The following is a 22200-nucleotide window of genomic DNA, read 5'->3' as shown; positions in this document are numbered from 1 at the left end:
TAAAACTGCAAGCTATTCTGTCAGGTGATTCAGTAAAGATAAAGAAAATGAAATTCATGACCCCACCCCAAACCATTGGCTAAATTAATTACCTCATTTGCTTCAATAATATTAACCACTACCAAGGGATATGAAATTGTTATGTTTATAAAAAATAATACAACACAGTTGGCAATGAACTAAACAAGTCCAGTCTTTTATGACCTTCCTCATATAAACGAGACTTGGGCTCTTTCAGGACTGAGCTAAAACCTTACCAAGCCAGGCTTCTATTCAGTTTACCATTTCACTTCAGTTATTTTTATACAAAATGGCTCACAACAGGTTACCATCTCCTATAGGATCACCAGGCAGTCCTCTTGATCCTACAGGGCTCTATGAGCCTGATCCCTTGAAATCAGATCATCCAGCTACATTTGATCCTAATAAATCTAAAGAGATTTTGTTAGAAGTTAAATTTCTCCAAAATGGTTCATCACGACGAAATCCTATGATGCCCCTAATCAGTCATCAACGACTTCTCCCCATTGGTGTTACTGAGTCCAAAAATTCATTGATTTAGACGCCCAGCTGCACCAAATCCACACTATACCAACAGCATTTCTTCAGGACTTCTTCATCTGTGAGATGATATACTGCCACACCTTACCTCAAAGAGATATTTAATGAATTACCACCTTCCTCCTATTCGTTGCCTAACTCTTGGAGAGACTCTACAGCTGAAAAAGAAGCTAAAATATTTCCTTTGGTTAGATGGAAAATACACTGCTCATCAGCAATTGCAACTGCCTCTAACTCAGTCATCATAACCAGGGGAACACGGGAAGCTAATAATTTTAATTAAGTGGTTATGCGAAGGTTGTGTGTTCATCAAAATAAAGTTCCTCATAATATTTATATATCCTTACAAGCTGTGGGCCACTCGTAGCCAAGCTAGTTAAAGCTCCAATTTTGACTGACTTGTCGGTCACTGCAGTGGCAACCTTTGAATCCAGCCTGGTGGGTCGACTTCTATTTCTGTGGAGGTCCTAGGAAATCAAAACTTGACCCCCCCCCACTATGGTTAGATAGGATGGTAACCTGAAAATAACCTCCTCCTCTCCCCCACCCTATGTAAGAAAGGGGGTCATACAAAATGTACTCCTTACAAGCTTAATTTATTTCCTATCATCAATTGTCTTTTCAGATGCCAAACAACAAGATTACTTTATATGTGCATCATAAACTCTAGTAAGTCTGCCTTCTGTCCTTTACTGAAATAATTCCAACCACTTAAGTCATTCATCAGCTGTCCACATATCCTCTTCAAAGCTGGTCTTACACCTGGAGCAGCATTCCCTGTGGTGTCAAATACCAAATTTCACTGATTTTAAAATTTTAAGCAAATTTTAGGCGGGCAGAATGTTGTGGTCAAAATACGTTTTAATAATTAACTCGTAAGTACAAAAAAATCTACTCTGTTATTAGTTACTTTGCAGAGGCATAAACAATATTCTAGTGTAATAGTTATTGTGTAAATACAACATATGTATCTCCTGATGCAGTGTTATTTGCTTGGACTCTGGCTAACTTACTTGTTCTATTCTTTTTATCATGCTGGGCAGACAACTTTGGCTCATCATACATGAGGACAAGGTGAGTGGACATACCCTTTTTTCAATCTACCTCCACAAGGACAAGAACAATGGCCCCATCAATCACCCACAGTGATATAAAGACATTTTTCTTTTCTTTTATATAACGTTATTAGTAAGTTTATAATAGGTGTAAGTTTTATTACTTTTTTTTTGTCTAGTTTATGTTTGTATATTTTGTTTTCAAAGGTTTACAGCTAATTATGTTATATTATTCAAAATACAATATTAACAAAATTTCTTTTACTTTCATTACCCTTTACGGTTGGGCTAGATTAAGGATTCCTTTTGAACCCCTACCCGCAATAACACTATATTAAAAATATTACATGTAGGGATGTTTTTCAAACTAGAATAGAAACAAAATAGAACCAGAAAACGATAACAGAATAATTTAGATGTCGTAGATTATAGCTACAAAGTTACAGTTCTTTTTTAATTGTAATGAATACTGACCAATTATAATGACATCATGCTCCTCCTCTTGTGATACAACAGGCCAAGTAGCTTCTGTTTGTTGTGCTAAATGCGCCCCACTTTTGAGCTCTTTCAAATACAAATCTTGACATTTTTCATTAGCTTCTGAAAGTATGGTATCTAAGCTCGCTTTCTCTCCACTACTCATCACCCGTCGGACATTGGTTGCAAGCCTCATATCAGATTTCATCTATAATAATAATTTGAAACATAAGCAATTTAAAAAGGGACATATAAAGTTAACAAACATTTTAAAAAAAAATTAAGTAATTTGAATACATTAAATTTTTTAAATTTATTTATAGCAACAAGCCATAGTAAAACACAAGAACATAGTATGTATTTCCAAGTCAGTTGAAACCTTTTCTAAGTCAGGTCTTTTTTCCCTTTCCATTGTAACTTTGTTAATTTCAATCAAATTTTTTTTTTACTTTAAATATAACATTTTTCACTTATTTTCAATCATTTATGAGGAAAAGGATTTTGATTCTTTAATTGGTTTTTCGATTGCGCATTTCAATTTATTGTTACTTTTGAAGCTTTCTTGGATATCTGGAGCCTGCATTAGGTTTTTAAAGGTCCTGATTCTGTTCATGAATTGGATTTTTTTTATTGTGCATGCATGTTTTGTTTTATTGTAACTTCTGGAGGATTCTAGGATTTACAGATTGTTTATCAGATTTTCGAGGATTCTGATTAATTTTTTGAATTGGATTTTTGATCAAGCAAGACTATTGAAATTTATTGTTACTACTTGACTATTCTTTAACATAGGGATCAATTGATAAGATTGCAGAGTCCTGATTCTGTTTGTTTTTTTTTAGAACATGAAGAATGTCTTCTTAATTTAATGAGAATAACTCAAATAAGAATAACTTAATTTTAGAATTGTAAAGGTGCATAAGTATGGACAATTGACCCAAAACGTTATACATTGAAAAATATAGAATAGATTATATTCACTTTGGAAGTTTTTCACCTCAAAAATTAAAAAAAATTAATATAATCAAACTTCCTAAAAAGAAAATCCAGAATTAATTATTTTAAAATAAAAATAGAAAGAAAATATAATTTCTATTATATTAACAATTAAAATGGTAATTGTAATATTTGAAATGGAAAAAGTTACAATTGATTTGGAAAAGGTTAGAATTGAAATGGAAAAAGTTTCAATAGAAATGGAAAAAGGTATAAGGGAAGTGGAGAACAGGTAACACTTGACTTGAATGGAAGAAATGCTATCAGTACATTTGTTTTTTATGATGGTCTGTTCGCCAACTGAATGCCTCTGAGAGCATTGGAGGATGACTATCCAACTTCTCTCTACATCTTACTGCAACCTGCTACTAACTCTACACCATAATGAATAAAAGACAAAGAATTAAAGGACTCATTTTTTAAAAAAGAAATTGAAGGGAAATAGATAGGTGTGTGTGGACAGGGCCAAAATAGATTGGTAATGAGAGATGTTACAGTGGTGTTTATAAAAAACATACAATAGTCATTAACATCTACGTAGCTTTTCATGTAAGATCAAAAAATATCCAAGATATGCTCTTACCTAATTATGTTTTACCAGATTTTATTATAGTAAAATTGGAATACCGAGTAAATATTTTTTTTTAATGGCTTCTAGCCAACATAAAAATACCCGGGTAACCAAATATTACATTGAATGTAATGATATTCATCATTTATTTTAGAATTACTATATACATATATTTTTAACAGCCTTGCCTTACAGAAGGCAGTTGGTTTTAATAAGTTCAATTTTGAGCCCCAACCAACACCAAAGCTTGATTAAACTATCTTATCTATTCTACTTTTCCACACCCTAAAGATTAGAACAAGCACAAAATTAATAAAAGATTTTTAAATTTATAGAAATAACCATGTTATTTGTTTGAGTTTCTGAGATATATAGCACTTATTGGTTTTCAATCATTCATTAAATAAGTCAGAGGGTCAAACATAATCTTCAAAACAAAACAATCCCTGATAATAATCTATGGAAAGATTGACGATTCTGATCAACTAAAATGGAAAAGAATCAATGAAGAAAGAAAATAAATTATTGAGAATCTTAACTGCTAATATGTTTGTTTAAGATGTCATTTATTCTCTAAAATATACATATCCCTGATGTTAACTGGCATTTCATTTAAAATGCTTTTATAAGAAAGTGAATACATTATATACATTAAGGAATTTAATAACTTTAAATAAAAGATAGTGTTACAATGTGAAGAAAATAAATACAAAATCGTGAAAAATTATAAATGATTTACAATCTTGGCATTAAAATTTTACTCACAGGAAATGGCATAAATATGACTTCCTCACTTTCTTTTGGTTTATCGGAACCCTCAGACTGCTGTTTTTTCTTAGCAATGAAAAAGTTTACAAAAGCCGCTTTTTCTTTCTCAGTCATTCCTTCTTTTTTTCTTTTTTCCTCTTCCTTAGCCTCTTCTTTTCTGCGTCTTTCTTCCTCTTTTTGTTTCCTTTCTTCATCTTTCAACTTTTTTTCTTCTTCTTTTTTCTTTCTCTCTTCTTCCTTAAGTCTTTTCTCTTCTTCCTTGATTCTATAAAAGACAAATTAAGAACTTAATACAACACATAATTATAATGCATGCAAATAGGGCTCAATTTAAAGCGGAACACACCAGAGCAGTATGAGAAAAATACAATAGTAAAAAAAAGTAAAATTAATTTAATCAAATGCAAGAGCCTCCTACATCCACAGATGTTACATCTACATGTAAAAGAACAATTCACAAGTTGTAACAATTGATTCTAATATTTATCAGGTCAATAATTTACAATATCCCCCTCCCAGAATGTTAGTTATGACACCTCTAGAAATTGGGTTCTGCATAAACACACATATATTTATATGTATGCGTACATACATACACACATATGCATATTCGTATTCTGAAATGGTGTCACCACACTATCTAATATCAAAAAGGTTATTACAAGATTAATAGTTTATTTACAAAACAAAGTTGTTTTTTTAAATGATCCAATTAAATGAAAATAATAGTAATAAAAAGGAAACATGGGGTAAAAGGACCTAGTGATAAACAATAAACAAATAAATATATATATATATATGCACCTTGATATGTATTGTCAAACAATTATGTTATTTAAATCTTACTTTAGCTCTGCTTGTCGTTTTTTTTCTTTCTCTTCCCTCTCTTTTCTTTTCAAATCTTCTTTTTCTTGTTTCAATTTAAGTTTTTCTTCCTTCGCTTTGGTCCTTAAGGCTTGACGTTCCTATAAAAATGTGAATAACACGGTCAAACCAATTTATCTACAAAATTTTCATTTTTTTGTTTCATCCCATATTTATTAATTAAATTCTAATTAAATATTAAATAATAAATATGAAAGCTTTACAGAGACGGGTGTTTTTCTCCAGTTTTTATCACCACTTTTCTATAATTATAATATTTGAAATGGTTAAATCTGTTAACTTACCAACCTAAGACGTTCTCTTTCTTCTTTCCTTTTTAAGGATTCTAAACGCTTTGGAGTTAATTTCCGGGATGGATTACCAGGGGAGGATTTATTTTTCTAAAATATAAAAATCAATTATCAACATAAATTTAAAAGAAAAAATTATTACAATTAGAAAAAATATCCTACTGGACTTTCTTCTGAAGAAAAAGCAAAATCATCATCTTCACTATTTAATGTTCTGTTCAGGCTCTCATCAAGGGACTGGGTTTTGTCAGCAGGATCTTCCTTGAGGATATCACTTTCTACTTCTACATCATTAAGGCCACTCTGACAGCTGTCAATTTCTCCACTATTTTTTTCAACTGTTACATTGTCACCACTAGGATTACTTTCACTACCTACACTTTTATTATTAATCGAGTTCAAAACACTATCACTAATAACCAATGAAAAATCTTTAAGTGACGTATCATCTTCTTTAACTATAGATTCCATTTCTTTATTTTGTGAAGTAGATAAATCCTCAGTTAAATCAACAACAGGCTCACTTTTAGAAGTATTAAGTTTTTCCGGTGAATTTCGGCTAATTGAATCTAACTCTTTTTTTTCCTCCGACTTCTTCCGACTCTCACTAAATCCACATAATGATTTATTATTAATTTCAACATTTTCCTTTTCGGTTTCTTTGCAAACAATTTTATTTGCATGAACATCATCATTCAAATCTGAACTTAGTTTCCTCTTTTGGCTTTTTAATGTAACAGTACCAAAACATAACTGAGCTGCAAGAATAAAATTTAAATTAATATAAAAAAGTTAAATTTAAAATTCACCATAACATATAAATTAAACCAGATCCTAAGTGTATAAAATAATTATGATTCTAAATTAATTATCAATAATAAAGTATCCACTGCAATGCTAAGGGATACTAAAGTGGATAAAACTAACAGTGATTTATAATTATCATTTATCAATTACTTTAGATTAGAAAAGAAAGATGCGTTAAAAAAATACTACTGTAAACGAAATTCATAACCAAATATAAATGACCATACAATGCAAAAAGAAAAAAAAAGCTTGCCAGCAGACATGAAAAACATAGTTTTAACATAAAATTAAGCCTTGTAAAATTATTAATAGGAAGAAAATAAAACATTTCTGTGAGATAAAAGCCAGCTCATAATCAATCTTGATCAACAAATATATTTAGAAAAAGTTATAAGAAAAATCTTATTATTTAGAGTAACTACACTAAATACTCCTCAATTTATTTAATTTACAAATATGTAAATATTCAAAAACAATGTTGAAATAGTAATTAAATAGAAAAAATGTTACTGGCCATGCAATTTATAGTAATAAACAGCCAATTATTTATATAAATATCATTTTAAATTAATGCTTTCAATTGCCATGGAAATGGAAATTACTAGAACCCATATCAAAAAGGTATGCAGATCTTTTACAGAAGTTATTTTTTGGTAAGTAAAAAATATATAAAATGATGTCCATAGCTTGAGAGTATCAACGTAATAAAGCAACATTTTTTTATTTTGGGTTCAAATAACACTCAGAACAAGAATTTATTTATTTTCCAAATTGATCTTAATCATTATTCAAATCTCAATCGAAAACAAATTAATAATTAAATGAAGAAATTATATTAAGAGATAATTGAAAGAACATAATTATCAGAATTAATCTGTTATTTGAGGGACAATCCTTGTAAAACACAAAAACCAGAAATAATTCTTAATTTTCAAGATTTATCAAAATATAAAAAATGATTCGAAGAGGTTTAAAAATCAAAATGAATACTGATTAGTGTTTAAAAATATTTAAATCAATTTGACATGGCATATGATACTAATTATCTCATAGGATAAAGATATATCAGTAATCAAGTGAAGTCAAAAAGTCATACAAACACAATTTCCCTGAATGTTCCACCCATACCTTGCTTTAATTTCTTTTTTGGTGGTCCATTTTCATCTTCCAGACCCATTAGAATAATTATTAAGAACAGACTCTTAGATAAAACTTTAAGTTCAAGCCACTTAACAGGTATTACTATTTTTTAGTAAGACATAGTGTGATAATAGGTAACTATCAACATGAATACTAAGTTCAAATATAGAAAATAATACGACCGAGAAAGTAAATCAAGTGAACCAAAGGATTACAGACAAAACTTCATTCATTAAAAAAACTAAGAATTGTAGGAGGTAATAAAAAGCAAATTCAGCGCGAAAACAAGGAATGGATACTTGATAGTTTGTTTATCTTATTTCCAAATCTATACTTTTAAAACGATTTAATACAATCTGCTAAAACATACGTCTATTTTTATTAAGAATTATTATTTATAAGAGCTATTTTAAATTTAAAACTAAAATGTACAACTAAATAACTGTTCCTAGAATATTAATTACTTTAAATATTATGCACTGGGAGCGCTTCAATCTTTTCTTCCAGCATGGCCGTTCAATTCCTAAAGAAATTCGTAAGTTTAGGAAATTTAGATTTTTTTGAAAATTATTTAATTGTCACATTCCGTTAAGGTGTTATTTAACTGATTCGGTCGTATGACTTTATAGTATTGACTTATTTATTGTAACACTTTTAACTTGTTTAGGAAGAATGTGCAGTTAACTATTTTTAGTTATCTTAAAATTTTATAAATTTGTTATCAATAGAAGGTTATGTTTTCTATTGTTTTTTTCAAGTCTGGTACATTGAGTGGTAGCCGAACATATAGTACAGCATTGAGGAAAGCAACCTTAATTCCTGGAGATGGAATTGGCCCTGAAATTTCATCTGCAGTCCAAAAAATATTTACTGCTGCAGGAGTAAGTACAATTTAATTCCATTGAGATAATTTCAACTTTAACTGTTTGAATTTGGTTTTAGAATAACTCTGAAATAGGGATTTGATATTCTATGAACCAATAAATACTTTACATTTATTTATAGTTTTGAAAATATGTTGGTGAATTTTAATTTAGATGGATATTTTAATGAGATTGTCACTTATACACTCAATTTTTCAATGTAGTAATGTTCTAGCTGCTTATACTTCATCGGAATCATTTTTTATGACAGCTGGTGTAATTTTTTTGGATTTGAAAAAATTTTGTTTTTCAAGCTAAAAATAATGGATAATATGTATCCATATGAAGCCTAAGAGGTAAAGTCTAATCTGAGATTTCCGTTAAGGAAAGGAAGGAGCATAGTCTTTCCCCATTCTCATTTATAAACGTACATCTTTTTGTACTGGAACTAGCATTATTCTTGTCTTTTAACTATTTTGTTCCTTACTTGTAGAATGGGATTTCTTGTTTTAATTCTGATTCATAACCAAAAAAAATTTTTAAAATTGAAAGGGTGAGCCTGTGTGGAGATTTGTAGGTATATCTTTCTCCTATGTCCTTACCACAAAAACTCAAATGATTAGAACTCCAACTTCTGACCAGCTGATAATTAATGCTAACAATGTTTGTTATATTATCGCTATATCCTAAGGACAGTTTTAAAAATATATAAACACTGTGTTTTAGATTTGATAAGGAGCCTGTCTGTAGCCCTACTATCACTGGAACAAGCAGATAGCAGTTATTCATCTAAAGCCTTATCAATTGCTTGTCCATAAATTTAGTAGTTAAATATAAAAATTCATAGAAGTTCCATATGTCAATAACTTTAATACAAGATAATCCTTTGACAATGATTCGTTAAAAGCTATGGTATTACTACATTTTTAATTTGTTCAAATTGTCTATCATGCGCTATATTAAATCTTAATGATTACTGGAGTTTCTCTAAAAGTTTACAGAATTAATCTATCTCAAAAGAAATGATTTGTTCACATTTTTTTTTTTTTTAGATTATCTCATACATTGAATTTGAAAATGTAACTTCTTTGATAAAGAATTCGTATTCATATCTGTAGTACACCTGGTGATGTAATAACTAACTTTGACTTCATATAAATCTTATTAATTTAATTGAACTTGACAACCATATCAGAACAGATTACATTAATTGTTTTATCATATAGGTAATTATGTGGAAACCTTGTATTAACTTAATTTATTCCATGTCATAGTAAAGGATCTTGCATTAAAAATTAATTTTGTAGACCAACTTTCACTTTAAAAGACACTGTTGTAAGTTTTTTCTTTGAAATACATAGTAGATAGTTGTTAAAGCTTCATTCAGCCACTAACCTATACTTGCACGCGAAATCATGTAAATTTAAGAGATCTTGCTCAGTATTGGTAGTGGAAATTATTCTGATAAATATAAAAAAAAAAAATTACTTTTTTTCATTGATATCAATTTAAACATGTCAAGAGGTTATTAATATACAATTAGAAGGTGCAACATAAACCAAACTGTATATTAAATAATGATTCACATCCTTTATAATCTGTTATCAATATACACTTTTGAACTGGTAGTTGTTCTTGGAAACACTTAGCTGCCTTTGGAATTTAATGGTGCTTGTAACTGTCAGATCTAAAATAGCCGACTTGCCCATGGAGCACTTATGAAGTAATACCAGAACTATTCTACCAATTTGATTAAATAACATTTTATGAATAAATTTTGACACAACATGGAAGAAGTAGCGAATGTATAGATGAAAATATAATGTGTCCAAAGGACAGGGGAGAACTCTGAAACATCCATGCAATAGTTATATATGAATAAAAGGCTTACAAAATTTTAAGATTTAAAAAAATAATTAGTATGAATTATATTTACAGTTTTGTGAAATTTTCATTAGTCTAAAATAGGTAATTTATTATCTACCTGAAATTTTAAATAAAAATGAAAACCGATACCCTTTTCTACTGTAGAACAGAGAGTCCTTATAAAGTCTTAATAAGAAATGTGTGCTTCTATTCATTCTTTCTATGATATCTCAAATGCCTTACCCAAAATGACTAACATCTGAAAACATTCAGAATAAGGATTTATCCTTTATTCTGTCCATGTACACCAAAACAAATTAATGCTCTTTCCTTACCTAAATGATCAAAAAAATCTCCTCTTGCGCAGAGTATACACAAAAAATATATATGAATAAGTTATGGTGTTGCTTTAGTTGCCCATAGACGTGATTTAAGAAGTTGGTTAGAAAAAAAGAAGAAAAGATCAATAAGTGAAACTTATGTTTAATGTGTGCCTATATTGTAAGCCTTCATTGGGGGCAGATGGTTGAGAACTACCAAATACAAGGAGTTATTTCAAGAACAACTGAGCTAGTATTATTTTTACTTTTTAAAAAAAAAAAAAAAAAATGTTTTTTATCATTCAGACCTACACTTACTAGTACATCTTTAAGGTTATCCTTTGGTGACTTTGTAATTTTCTTCTCTGGCCGCTCCCTCCCAACCTTCTTTTAATTAACTATATTCGGGGATCTTTTAGTTTTTTATTGCTTACTGTTTAAACTAATTGGTAAGTAAAGTTAAAAAAGATTCATATCTATTTGGGCTCTGGATGATTTATACTATATGAATTAAAAATTTCATGATGACTATAATCTTCTTTTATAGTAGTTTATATCCTTAGAGTTTATTAGTAGATAAAATTAACTATATATTTAAACTTAGATTTTTTTTTTTTACACTGTTTCATCATTCCTTATCATTTTAACAGTGGCCATCTGTCACACCTTTTTCCCCACACATCCATCAGTTCTAGTAACCAATCATGAACTTTACAACCTGTTCCAATGTTTGATCTTGGAATATGTTACTCCCAAAGAAATAGGTAATGACCATTAAATATTAAGCAAGCTGTCAGTAAAAGTAAATCCAATAAATTGGGCCTTATTGTGAACACCAGGGGCTTGACAGAGAATTGGGAGCCAATTACTGACTTCTGCCTCAGTTTATGACAATGGCTGAAATTATTATTAACCTCAATATGAACCTGAGTACCGAGACTGGAGAACTCCCCCTCTTTTTGGTTTAATTTTTCTTTTGAAGACGAAGGATATACCATCTATTTGATTAAGTACAAATTTGGCATCTTTGAATACTGTAACAAATCCTATATTCAGATAAATTGGCTTTAAGTATTTAATTAATTATTTAAAGAAGAATTAAATTGTTGAAATATAGGTATGGCTGACAGCCAACTTAATAGCGTTCTTAAAGATGGATAAAACTATCTTATTTGTGTACAAAGATTAAACCATTTGTCCCTCAAAATATTTTACTCTTAGTATTGTGTCAAATTCAAAGGATGTTAAAAAAAGTACTTAAATACCCAGTTACTTGTATTCACATGATTATTTTTTCTTGTAATATTTTTTAATACTTAGTTTTTTTTTAATTGTAGGTACCAATCGAATGGGAAATAGTTGATGTGACTCCTGTTAGAGGGCCAGATGGAAAATTTGGAATACCTCAGGCGGCAATTGATTCTGTTAACAGGAATAAAGTTGGGCTTAAAGGTCCACTTATGACACCAATTGGTAAAGGCCATAGATCTTTGAACTTGGCTTTGAGAAAGTACGTAAAATTATGAATTTAAAGTTAATGAAAGAGAGTGAACGAGTGCATGTGTATGCATATGTTTGTATAATGGATATATAAATGGTGTAATGAATGTTAATAAACTTGTAGATGAGCACTGTACATCAACCATTTCAGCAGCTGCAACAGTTGTTGCCGTAGCAGTGCAGTATCACTATATACCAAAAGTTTGACATTAGAATATTAAATACTGTCATGGCACCAACAATCATAGTTTGTTTCATGGCAATTAATGCAATAGTTGTTAACTGTTTATGGATAATGTAGTATTTTTTTATATTCATAGATTTTAAACATTTGAGATATTAATTAGTAAGAAAATGAATAAAATAAAAATAAGAATTATCTGCTAATTTGAAATATATAGCTTTATTCCAAAATAAACCTGCAATTATATGATAAATATATTGGTTTATCAGTTTCTAGAGACGGGTTGAGCTTCCTACAAGATGTGATATCTTAAATTATTGAATTAATGTCGTTGGAGCAAATCTTAAAGAACTCCGGTTTCCACCTAAGTCTTGCTTGTAATATATGCAGATAGTAACTATGATCCAGTTTTTTGTTAGTCCGAAAATCAATTATTTTTTTTCCAACTAGAATTTAGAAAAATATATACAATAGATTTTCATTATAAATAACTCATTTCTTTTTCTTTCAGGTTGCATTAGAAATATTTATATTCTTTTTTTATTTTTTAGGGAATTTAATCTTTATGCAAATGTGAGGCCGTGCCGGTCAATCGAAGGATACCCTACCCTCTACGAGAATGTTGATGTTGTGACAATTAGGGAGAACACAGAAGGTGAATATTCAGGAATTGAGCATGAAATTGTAGATGGGGTCGTTCAGAGTATCAAACTCATCACCGAAGATGCATCTATGAGAGTAGCTCAGTTTGCTTTCAAATTTGCCAAAGAACAGAATAGGAAGAAAGTGACAGCTGTTCATAAAGCCAATATCATGTAGGTTACTTTTCATGCTATAAAAAATAAAGAAAAAAAATAACAATAATAAATTTTATGTTTTCTGGTCAATGTTTTCATTGGAGCTTCTTCTAACTAAAGTAGTTGGAAGCTGCTGGTATCACTTATGGGACCTATTCTTTCACCAGTTCTCATGAAATTATATAACTTTTATAATTATAAATACCTTACCTTATCATTTTTATTTTCCATTACCAATGATTTATTCTATGTGTAAACATTGTGTGTTTGGTTTAATTAAATTATTTTCAATCATTTATTTGAGAACTTTTTAGTCATAATGTAATCTGTATTGAGTCCTGAGAAATCTGTTTAGTAAGCTGGGCATTACATTTATTTTGCATAAAATACTGTAAATGACACCAATTATGTAATAAGGAGTAGGAGTGGCAGATCACCCATAGCATTGCTAAGGGACAGCTGGCAAGATTCAATGAAAGTATTTCTTTTATTGAATGACATTAAGGAAGGTTACAAAGCTTCCTTAGTCATTTCCATGATTATAAAAGTTGGTTGCCTTGTGAAAGAAATTAATGAATGTTTAAATAGAATGATAAAAATATTAACAGATCATGATTAGCTGTAGTACAGAATGCATATCAGTTTTATATTGTATGCTAAAAAATAAAATATGAAGAAAGTGAGTAAGAAAAATAAAGGAACATGAATATAACCATAGTTGAATAGAGAAAAGATAAATAGTAATAAAAATTGTAAGAAGTTGGTAAAGATAGCGTGAAGAATTTAAGATCCAGTTGCTTGGTCTGTATGTTGGAGTTTTCAAAAGCAATCCCTTCGTGACCTGGTCTCTATCAGAGTTGTTGAGCTCTTTTGTTGCTGCAGTTCGAAATGAATCCTGTAAGCTGGCAAATGGAATATGCCCTGCAACCTCTCACTTGGCATCTCCACAAATCCTTTTTTGTAGATCCTCAGAGACTGGGTCCAGGACTTAGAATTAGGTTTAACCTCCAATATTCCTTGGCAAGCAGTCTAACTCCTTTATAAATGAGTTACATTCGTCCCTTTTGTGCAGAAAATGAAGTGTATAACTGCTTTTAGAGCTTTTTAAAATATGGCATCTTCTGGATATGATACACCAATATAGATGAAGTCACAATACCATATTAGTATGAGGATTAAAACATAACCATTTTGACAAAAAATTGTTTCCACCTTGAAAGAGAATATTAGTATCTTTGTTTGATGAACCACTTTATTTCACATACATAACGATTCAAATTTGAAGAAAAAGGTATCTATATTGCCTTGATGGTTTGAGGGCTCATTTTCTTATATGAAAATATTTTATAAAGAAGTTAGAGTAATCTGAGTTTACCAGGAATGGACACTTCGAAATCCATGTTCAAATATTGAACGTTTTAGGCAGTCTACATTTCATACATGTGGATAGTTAGCAGTAAAATTTTTTTAAAAATTGGTAAAACTACACTATTATGTGTAATACTGGTACCTTTACCTTAAAGTGAGAAACAATTTAAACTCTGTTTTCTTGGATGATACAGAAACTTTTAAGCAGGGTAATTTTCATGAGGGGGCCAAGTTGAAAGTGGGAGGGTCTACACGTTCAATTCCTGACTTCTTCTGGTTGAGAACCAGTTCCATAGACTGTAATTGTATAAATCGACAATCAAGGGCACATAACTTACTATTTTAATAATCTAGTAGTGAATTAATGAAAATTAATCCAGTATAAGTAGAGCATGCTGATGCATATATTTATTCATAGAAGCTTATATTATTAATTCCAAATGATATGAGATTAAATAACATCTGTTAATATCATATGTTTTATTATATTAAATTGTTTATTTATTTGTTTCAATCAATCAATAACGTATCAATGATGTTTATTTTATAAAATTTGGTTAGCTTGCTCATGGTACAACAATGGTCGTGGCCATTCTTGGGATCAAACAATTGGTCAAATTTATGAGTAGTCTTTTATCGATCAATGAAAATTGTTTCTTGACCTGAGGGTTGATTTCTGATGTTATTCTTAAATACCGTTGAAGTTTACATGTTAATAATTGCTTCTTTTATACGGACACATAGGTGATAAGTTGAATATATGCATTGATTACTTTTATTAGAAATGCCGACTTATTAAGCCTTATTTACAAATTACAGGAGGATGTCTGATGGGCTATTTTTAAGATGTTGCCGGGATGCGGCAAAGGAAGTTCCTGAAATCAGGTTTGAAGAAAAATACCTTGACACTGTTTGCCTAAGCATGGTCCAAGATCCATCTCAATATGATGTCTTGGTCATGCCCAATCTTTATGGTGATATCCTTTCCGACATGTGTGCTGGACTTGTAGGAGGACTGGGACTTACCCCCTCTGGAAATATTGGAACTAATGGCGCATTATTTGAATCGGTATTAATTCTATTAATTCTTTTAATTGTAAAAAATTTTTTTTACTTTGAATGAATACGTCATTTTATCATATGCTAATTAGAAAAAATATATTATTGTTTTATAACTTAACTAATGTTTAATAGATTCATTCATCTTATTACAGTATATATATATATATTTATTTATTAAATTAATGATAATGATTCCACAATATTGTATTAGCGATACTTGATACTTAAATGACCTGAGAGCCAATCTATTAATTAATGGTGTGAAGATAGTTGACCGTAGATATATAAGAGTAGAAGATGGTCGGGGAGTGCGGTCAGCAGAAAAAACACAAATAATTCGTCTATTTGTATTTTTTCTGCTGACCCCCCATCTTCTTATATATCAATTTTTACGGTCAACTATATATACATATATCCAGGAAAATACTTTTGTAAGCAAAGGTAGTGGACAAAATTTGATGCCAGACCATTTTATGCTATTTCCCAAGCCATTTTGAAACATATGTTTTTACTTCATTCATTTGTAGTCCACGAGATTTGACAAAATAGATTTGGGACCCTCCTTAAAATTTCATTAAAATTATTTTAGCGGTTGTAGGTATTATGCTTGTCATACAAATTAGTTCTCTACAGGCTGACAGGAAACAAAATATGTTCTTTAAAACATAAAATAAGGGTGGAAATTTTCAATTCTGAGATGATTATTTTTTTACTTTCTATGTAAAAAACAAACTTCCCTACCTTCAGTAGTTAAGAAGCAAAATATTCTGGTTTAAATCAATTTGTTCTTGTATCAAAATTTGTAATTAAGTTGTGTATGGGTTAGATCTGCTTTGCTTGGTCATGGTCAAATACTTTTTGTGCTAGTTCCTTTTTTTGCTATAATTACCTTTATTGTGAGAATACAAATGTGAGCTTTATTGTAGCTTGTAGAAAAACAAATTGTAACTTTTATTTATTGTCTTAGGTACACGGTACTGCTCCAGATATTGCTGGTAAGGATCTTGCTAATCCAACCGCCCTACTTTTGTCTTCAGTAATGATGTTACATTATCTAGAGCTTAATACTCATGCTGAAAAAATTAAAGCAGCTTGTTTAGAAGTAATCAAAGAAGGTAAACATCGTACCGGAGATCTAGGTGGTACTTCCACTTGTTCGAAATTCACCGATGAAATATGTAAGAAGTTGGGTTGACAATTTACTACAAAATAATTAACAGGAATTGTAGGCCCTGGAACACTGCAGTATTCTGAAAATACTCCTAGTGTTATATTTTCAAATTCAAATGATTTAAGTGAGATGATATGTTACGGGACTATTTATGTCATTAAATTATTTTTCTCTCATTGTAGAAATTTTAAATTTCTAAACTTTGTAGATACATTTTATTTAATTATTTATGAATGATTATTTGTTTCCATCAAAATGTTTGATGGTATTTGATAAAGTGCCTAGTCACATTTTAATTATCATTGTTCCCTTGCTTTAAATAAATAAACTATTTTAATTTGTGTTCCATTATTGATTTTATTGTCTCCCATTATGTTGATTGATAAACTATCTTTTAGGTGCTAATTTTCTTAAGAAATCGGTTCCGCTAAAAGAGAGATAATTTAGCCTGTGTTTTGATAAACATAGGCTCATAAATCATGTCTTATAGTTTATGATAGCTTAGTAAAACATTATCAATTACTACAGAAATTTACTATTTATCATAACATCCTCCATTGTTTTAATTTAGTAAAATGTACAGACAAATCTGACATAATGATACCTTTTTTTCTGCTAATAATAAGTCAATAGAGAATATTCTAATCAATTTTTATTTTTTTTAATTAAGTAGCTCAATAAGGCCTCAAACAGGGTTGACTCATGGCTACAGTAACAGAATAAATAATTATCTGTTACAGCCTATGGTTTCTCCTCAAAGGATTATGGTTTCTAATTAACAATAAAGATTCAATTCAATTCACTTAACAATGTCCTAAAGTCAAAAATAGCATTCCTTTCGATTTCCCACTATACTTCCCGTATGAGCAGTCATTGAGTGGATAAGATGGAGAGTATGAATATGCTTTCTATTAATTATACACATTGCTTTCACCAATAATGACCAATGGAAAATTCCATGGAGTTATATATGTCGTAGAAATGAGAATAATGAAGGAGATGAAGTTACAATCAACAATGAATATCAATAAAACATTTTAAAGTACTGATTATAGTTGTTCTTAATAGAAACACAGTGTAAGTACATGGCGTATTTCAAATTAAACTTAAAATAACAGTTGGTTGTCTTTATGTCATACTTCTTTGTTTGCAAAGGTAACTTGTTTTTAATAGTTCATAACTATTAATATTATAGTAGCTGACAAACATTAGTTAATATTAATTAACCCAGTAAAGAATAAAAAATGGATATACTGGATTATGAAAGCAATAAGTCTTAGGAACAGAATTGATTAAATTACAAAATTTGGCACAATTTATTACAAAATCTTAAATATCACTCATGAATAAATGCAATCATTATTATGTAAACAGATACAGTCTTCTTCATTTTATAAAAATTCAACAAACTAGAAAAAATACAAGTATATGTCTAAATAAAATAATACAGAGACAAGTAGTGAAATAAGTTGATTCAAGTTATTTATAAAGATGCATGAAATTAAATTAATTGACTTAAATGTCAAATATCCATTAACATTACCAACTAAGATGAATATTTATATACAGCCATTTTCATATCGCAAAACATATAGATTATTTATTTCAGTCAACGGCTTCTTAGTCGATGTACAAGAACTATTTCATTAAATAAATTCACTACTCATCTTTCTTCAGTCTTCAATTGCATTATTCAATAATTAAAATTTTACATGCTGATGTGAGCTTAAAATAATTAAATCATAAAATAAATATACATCATTTTGTTTCTACATTATGATAATTAAATATAATCAATTCATACATAACATTTAACTCATTTAACAAACTTAAATAGTCTCAAGTTTTACAACACAAATATAGGAATAAAATAACATTAACAAAGTTATTTCCAATAGTTGACAATTTACGGTTGGAACAATTCAACATAACAATTTAAGATAAAACTTCATTAACATTTTATTTACAGTACATAAACTTCAAATAAATTTAAAACTAAACCTACAATACAAAACAGCAGAATCAGCAAACTAATCAATTTCTGAAGTTATTTATAATTTTATAGTTATGAGTAAATTATTTTAGTTAAAATACTTTACTTTAGAGTAACATAAAATAGATATAGTTAGCAGCAATATACGGCACAGGATAAGTAATTTTTAATCTGGAAAAAAAATGTATATATTTAATACTTATAAATAAATATTTCTTTTCATTTTCTTTTGTTGCTTGCATAAAAAATTATTTATTGGGCAACTTTTAAAGTAAAAAATAAATGGATTTCAATCCATATTTGTCATTACGGATATCAAACAATAGTATGCATAGGAGGGATATTTAGCAGAAATCTGTTAATTTGAAACATCTTTCTTTGAACAGATTAATGGTGGATGGGCATGATTAAGGTGGCGCTAACAGCAAAAGAGGAAAACACTGAAAAAAACTTTTATTCTAAACAAATCTTTATAACAGAAGTAGTTCAGTCAAACAGATATTGCAACTGTTTCAGCTTCCTTCAACAGAAGCAGTTCACTGAAACATGACATTAACTGTTTCGAGAAATAAATACTTTTCTGAAACAGATATACAATATTAAAGCTGTTTTTGACACACAGCTTCATTGATAGACTGATCAGAAAACGCAATTGCTACAACCGTAGAACACCTACATAATTTAAATATCATTAACCTTTCACAAAACGACTTATGCCAACTTAATGAGGTTCTATTATAAATGACCGGTCAGAGAACACTCTGCAGTCAAGATCCGTTCTGCCCATCAATAACCTCAGAGGAACAGCTTAACCAGTGTGTTGGACAATACTGGAGATATTAATTTTTCATGATTGTGAGATAGACCGATCATTTTAACAGTAGATGGCCAGGAGGTCGATAACACCTCTCAAGTCAAGATGGACGTCTTGATGCCAAAAACGAGCCGGTATAAATAAAACGATGGGTAAGGGTCGCTTGAAAGTTGGTGCCCCTATATGCAAGATTGAACAGTTGTGGGTGAGAGTGAGACAGAAGTCAGACTGCCTTATCAGCCTATATTCAGGCCCTAATTTCACTGCAGTCGGTAATATTGTATGCATACCAAGCGAAGTATTTATACATGCAACAAACATTATATCCCTTATTTTACGTAACAAATTGTTGAATAAATTTAAAATACAAGTAATTTGTGGTTAAAAGAAATAAAAATAAACTTATAATTAACAAAAAAATTAAAAAAACAATTAGAACATAAAAAATTTAATTTAAGAAAAAGAAACTAAACTTTTGGGCTTGTAACACAATACAGGCTTTAAGCCTTTATATAAGGTTGGTAATAATCAATACTAGGCTAAAATTTTAACAGGAAAGGATTAACTGATTGAAAGGTTTGGAATTTAGGAAAGTAGAAGATAAAGAAACAAAAACAACCTTATTTATACTTAAAGCATTACTACTGCCTTTTCTTTTGTATAATACAGTAAGTTAGACTGTCCTTGACAAGCTTATGAGCAAATTAGCTGCCCTAGAAACAAGATACCTTCGAAAAGTCTTTAGGCAAGACAAGAATGGATGGGAAATAAAAACTTAAGCATAAGGCCAGTTAAACAAGTCTTAGAAGAGCAGTTGAGCAACTAAAATGTTGGAAGAAGATAGTTGACCGTATGCAGTAGATTGGAGGAAGATAGTCCGGGTGGCGGTCAATAAAGGTTTTAAAATAGTATCAAAAACTATTTATTGTTAACCAAGGTTTTGCCCCACTTTGCAGGGCTTCCTCAGGCAACCTTTATTACCCAGACTATCATCCTCCAATTAGCTAAAATGGTTTGTAAAAAAAAAATTGTAACCTAGAGGTTGCCTAAAATAACTATGTATCAAATGATTTGAGAGACGATCAGGATTTGAAGCATGAAGAAAATTCACTATAAATCAAAACAAAAGTTCAAGAGGAGTGGGTACATAAACAGTTTAAACACAAATAGAGAAATATAATTATAGAGAAGGCAGTGGAACACTAAGCTATAACCTGAATGATCTGTATAAAATAAGAATTTAGGATCCGACCTCAACTGAACTAAATTCAAGAGGTTTGTTAATTTGTTGAGGGAGCGACAGTTCACAGATGTGATCCAATTTAAGAAAATATAGACTAGGTTATAAACCACAGCAATAGAACATATGATCGACCATGAAAAGGACTCAATACTTCTTCATAAAGGCATTGAGAAGTCTTGAGTTACTAACAAGGTATATGCAGTTAGCGACTTAAGTGCAACCAAGATTCGCGGGGTGGAACTAAAGATCCTAATGCGAGTTAAGGAAGCTAAAAGGCTCCTAATCAATAATATTTTTTTGAATATTAAGAAATATACAAATGAGTTCAGCTATAACCAGATGTTAAGTGTAATGTAAAATTACTACAATCATTTACATTTAGATTCAGTCTATAAGTAGGTATGTATTAAGTTAAAATATAAAATTGTAATTTGGTATTCAATCAGAGAATAAATAATAGAAGTGGAACTCAATAAGTTTTAGCTCAGTAATTTCAATAAGGTATGTGGTGAAATTAATATAAAAAGGTGTTAGAAGCAAAATTTCTTTGAAAAAATTTATTGGTAATTAGTAAAAATTGTAATTTATGAATAAGTCGAAAATATATAACTAAAGTGGAGTGCCTGTTAGAACTGTAGAGTTTACTAACAATTATGTAAATGAATTGGTATCAATGAAGGTTATTTACTTAGTTGAACTGTCTCATATTCTCAAGAATACATTATAACTTGATTAATAATGTTAATGTTACTTGATAAGGAAGAAAAACATCTTATCTAAGGGTTGCAATTTGTCCCCCTCATCTACAAATCATATTAACTAAGTCTATAAAAGATGGCTTGGTTAAACAGTAGTAGACAAGCTGATTTTCTTAAAGTCAGACAACCAAATAATTTCTTTCAAGCTTCTACAGGTTTCCCCATTAGAATTTCACTTAGCTCAGTCATATCAATGTGTTTTTGGTTATAGAAAATATTTTCACAGCCCCTTTTCCTCCCACAAATGGCATCTGTTACTTTTCCCATGATTTCATTGCTTCATTTTTTCCTCCTTTTTTTGGGCTAAAATAGATGAACATATGCCAATAATTTTAAATAACTATTCATCTTTTATGACATGTTTTTTTACAATGCTAATATATCCTTAGCTTTTACTTATAAAGAGGTCTCATTTAAAACATGAAAAAAGAAAATCTCTGACATCTAACAAAAAACCTTTTCATATTTTTATATATTTGATGTATTTTATAGATATTAATGTAACGTGGAGTTACTCTGAGATAACTCTACTAACTTTGGGAGTTTGTAGGACAGTCCCGGTACAGAGAGCAATATGTCAGTACAGTAATACAGTATAATATTTAGAATATATCCAATTCAAAATAATGCTTGTTATCAGATGTATAACTAATAATGCAAAGCAGCAAAAAAAAGTACTTTCATACCACCATTTAAAGATTTTAGGCAATA

At 29.7% G+C, this 22200-nt stretch overlaps 3 protein-coding genes across 4 annotated transcripts in view; 2 read left to right on the top strand and 1 right to left on the bottom strand.

Annotated features, from left to right (window-relative positions):
• IFT57 (intraflagellar transport 57) overlaps positions 1-1791 on the top strand; it is a 62991-nt gene extending 61200 nt beyond the window's left edge. Inside the window, exon 9 of the mRNA XM_067051597.1 lies at positions 1605-1791. The gene's annotated coding sequence lies outside the window, so the exon portion shown is untranslated. The remainder of the gene's footprint in view (positions 1-1604) is intronic.
• LOC106680413 (chromatin assembly factor 1 subunit A-A) overlaps positions 1-7851 on the bottom strand; it is a 15337-nt gene extending 7486 nt beyond the window's left edge. The window contains exons 1-6 of one of the 2 annotated variants that reach the window (XM_014420118.2): positions 7539-7851; positions 5766-6361; positions 5598-5693; positions 5275-5393; positions 4426-4693; positions 2091-2301 (exon numbers count right to left, since the gene is read on the bottom strand). In XM_014420118.2, coding sequence (XP_014275604.1) covers positions 2091-2301; positions 4426-4693; positions 5275-5393; positions 5598-5693; positions 5766-6361; positions 7539-7587 — 1339 coding nt within the window. In that variant the 5' untranslated portion in view covers positions 7588-7851. The remainder of the gene's footprint in view (positions 1-2090; positions 2302-4425; positions 4694-5274; positions 5394-5597; positions 5694-5765; positions 6362-7538) is intronic. The other variant, XM_067051596.1, reaches the window with a different exon arrangement.
• Positions 7852-7931: 80 nt separating this feature from the next.
• Idh3a (isocitrate dehydrogenase [NAD] subunit alpha, mitochondrial) lies at positions 7932-17027 on the top strand. Its single transcript, XM_014420570.2, has 6 exons — positions 7932-8085; positions 8309-8431; positions 11937-12109; positions 12835-13098; positions 15268-15517; positions 16478-17027. The coding sequence occupies exons 1-6, from the start codon at positions 8059-8061 to the stop codon at positions 16703-16705; spliced, it is 1065 nt and encodes a 354-aa protein (XP_014276056.1). The 5' UTR covers positions 7932-8058; the 3' UTR covers positions 16706-17027.
• Positions 17028-22200: the final 5173 nt, after the last annotated feature.

The sequence above is a fragment of the Halyomorpha halys genome, unplaced genomic scaffold (assembly GCF_000696795.3).
Source record: "Halyomorpha halys isolate HHAL.00 unplaced genomic scaffold, Hhal_1.1 Scaffold18.1, whole genome shotgun sequence".
NCBI lineage: Eukaryota > Metazoa > Arthropoda > Insecta > Hemiptera > Pentatomidae > Halyomorpha > Halyomorpha halys.
The sequence above is the reverse complement of the archived record's forward strand: the minus strand, read 5'-3'. Positions and strand labels throughout refer to the sequence as shown.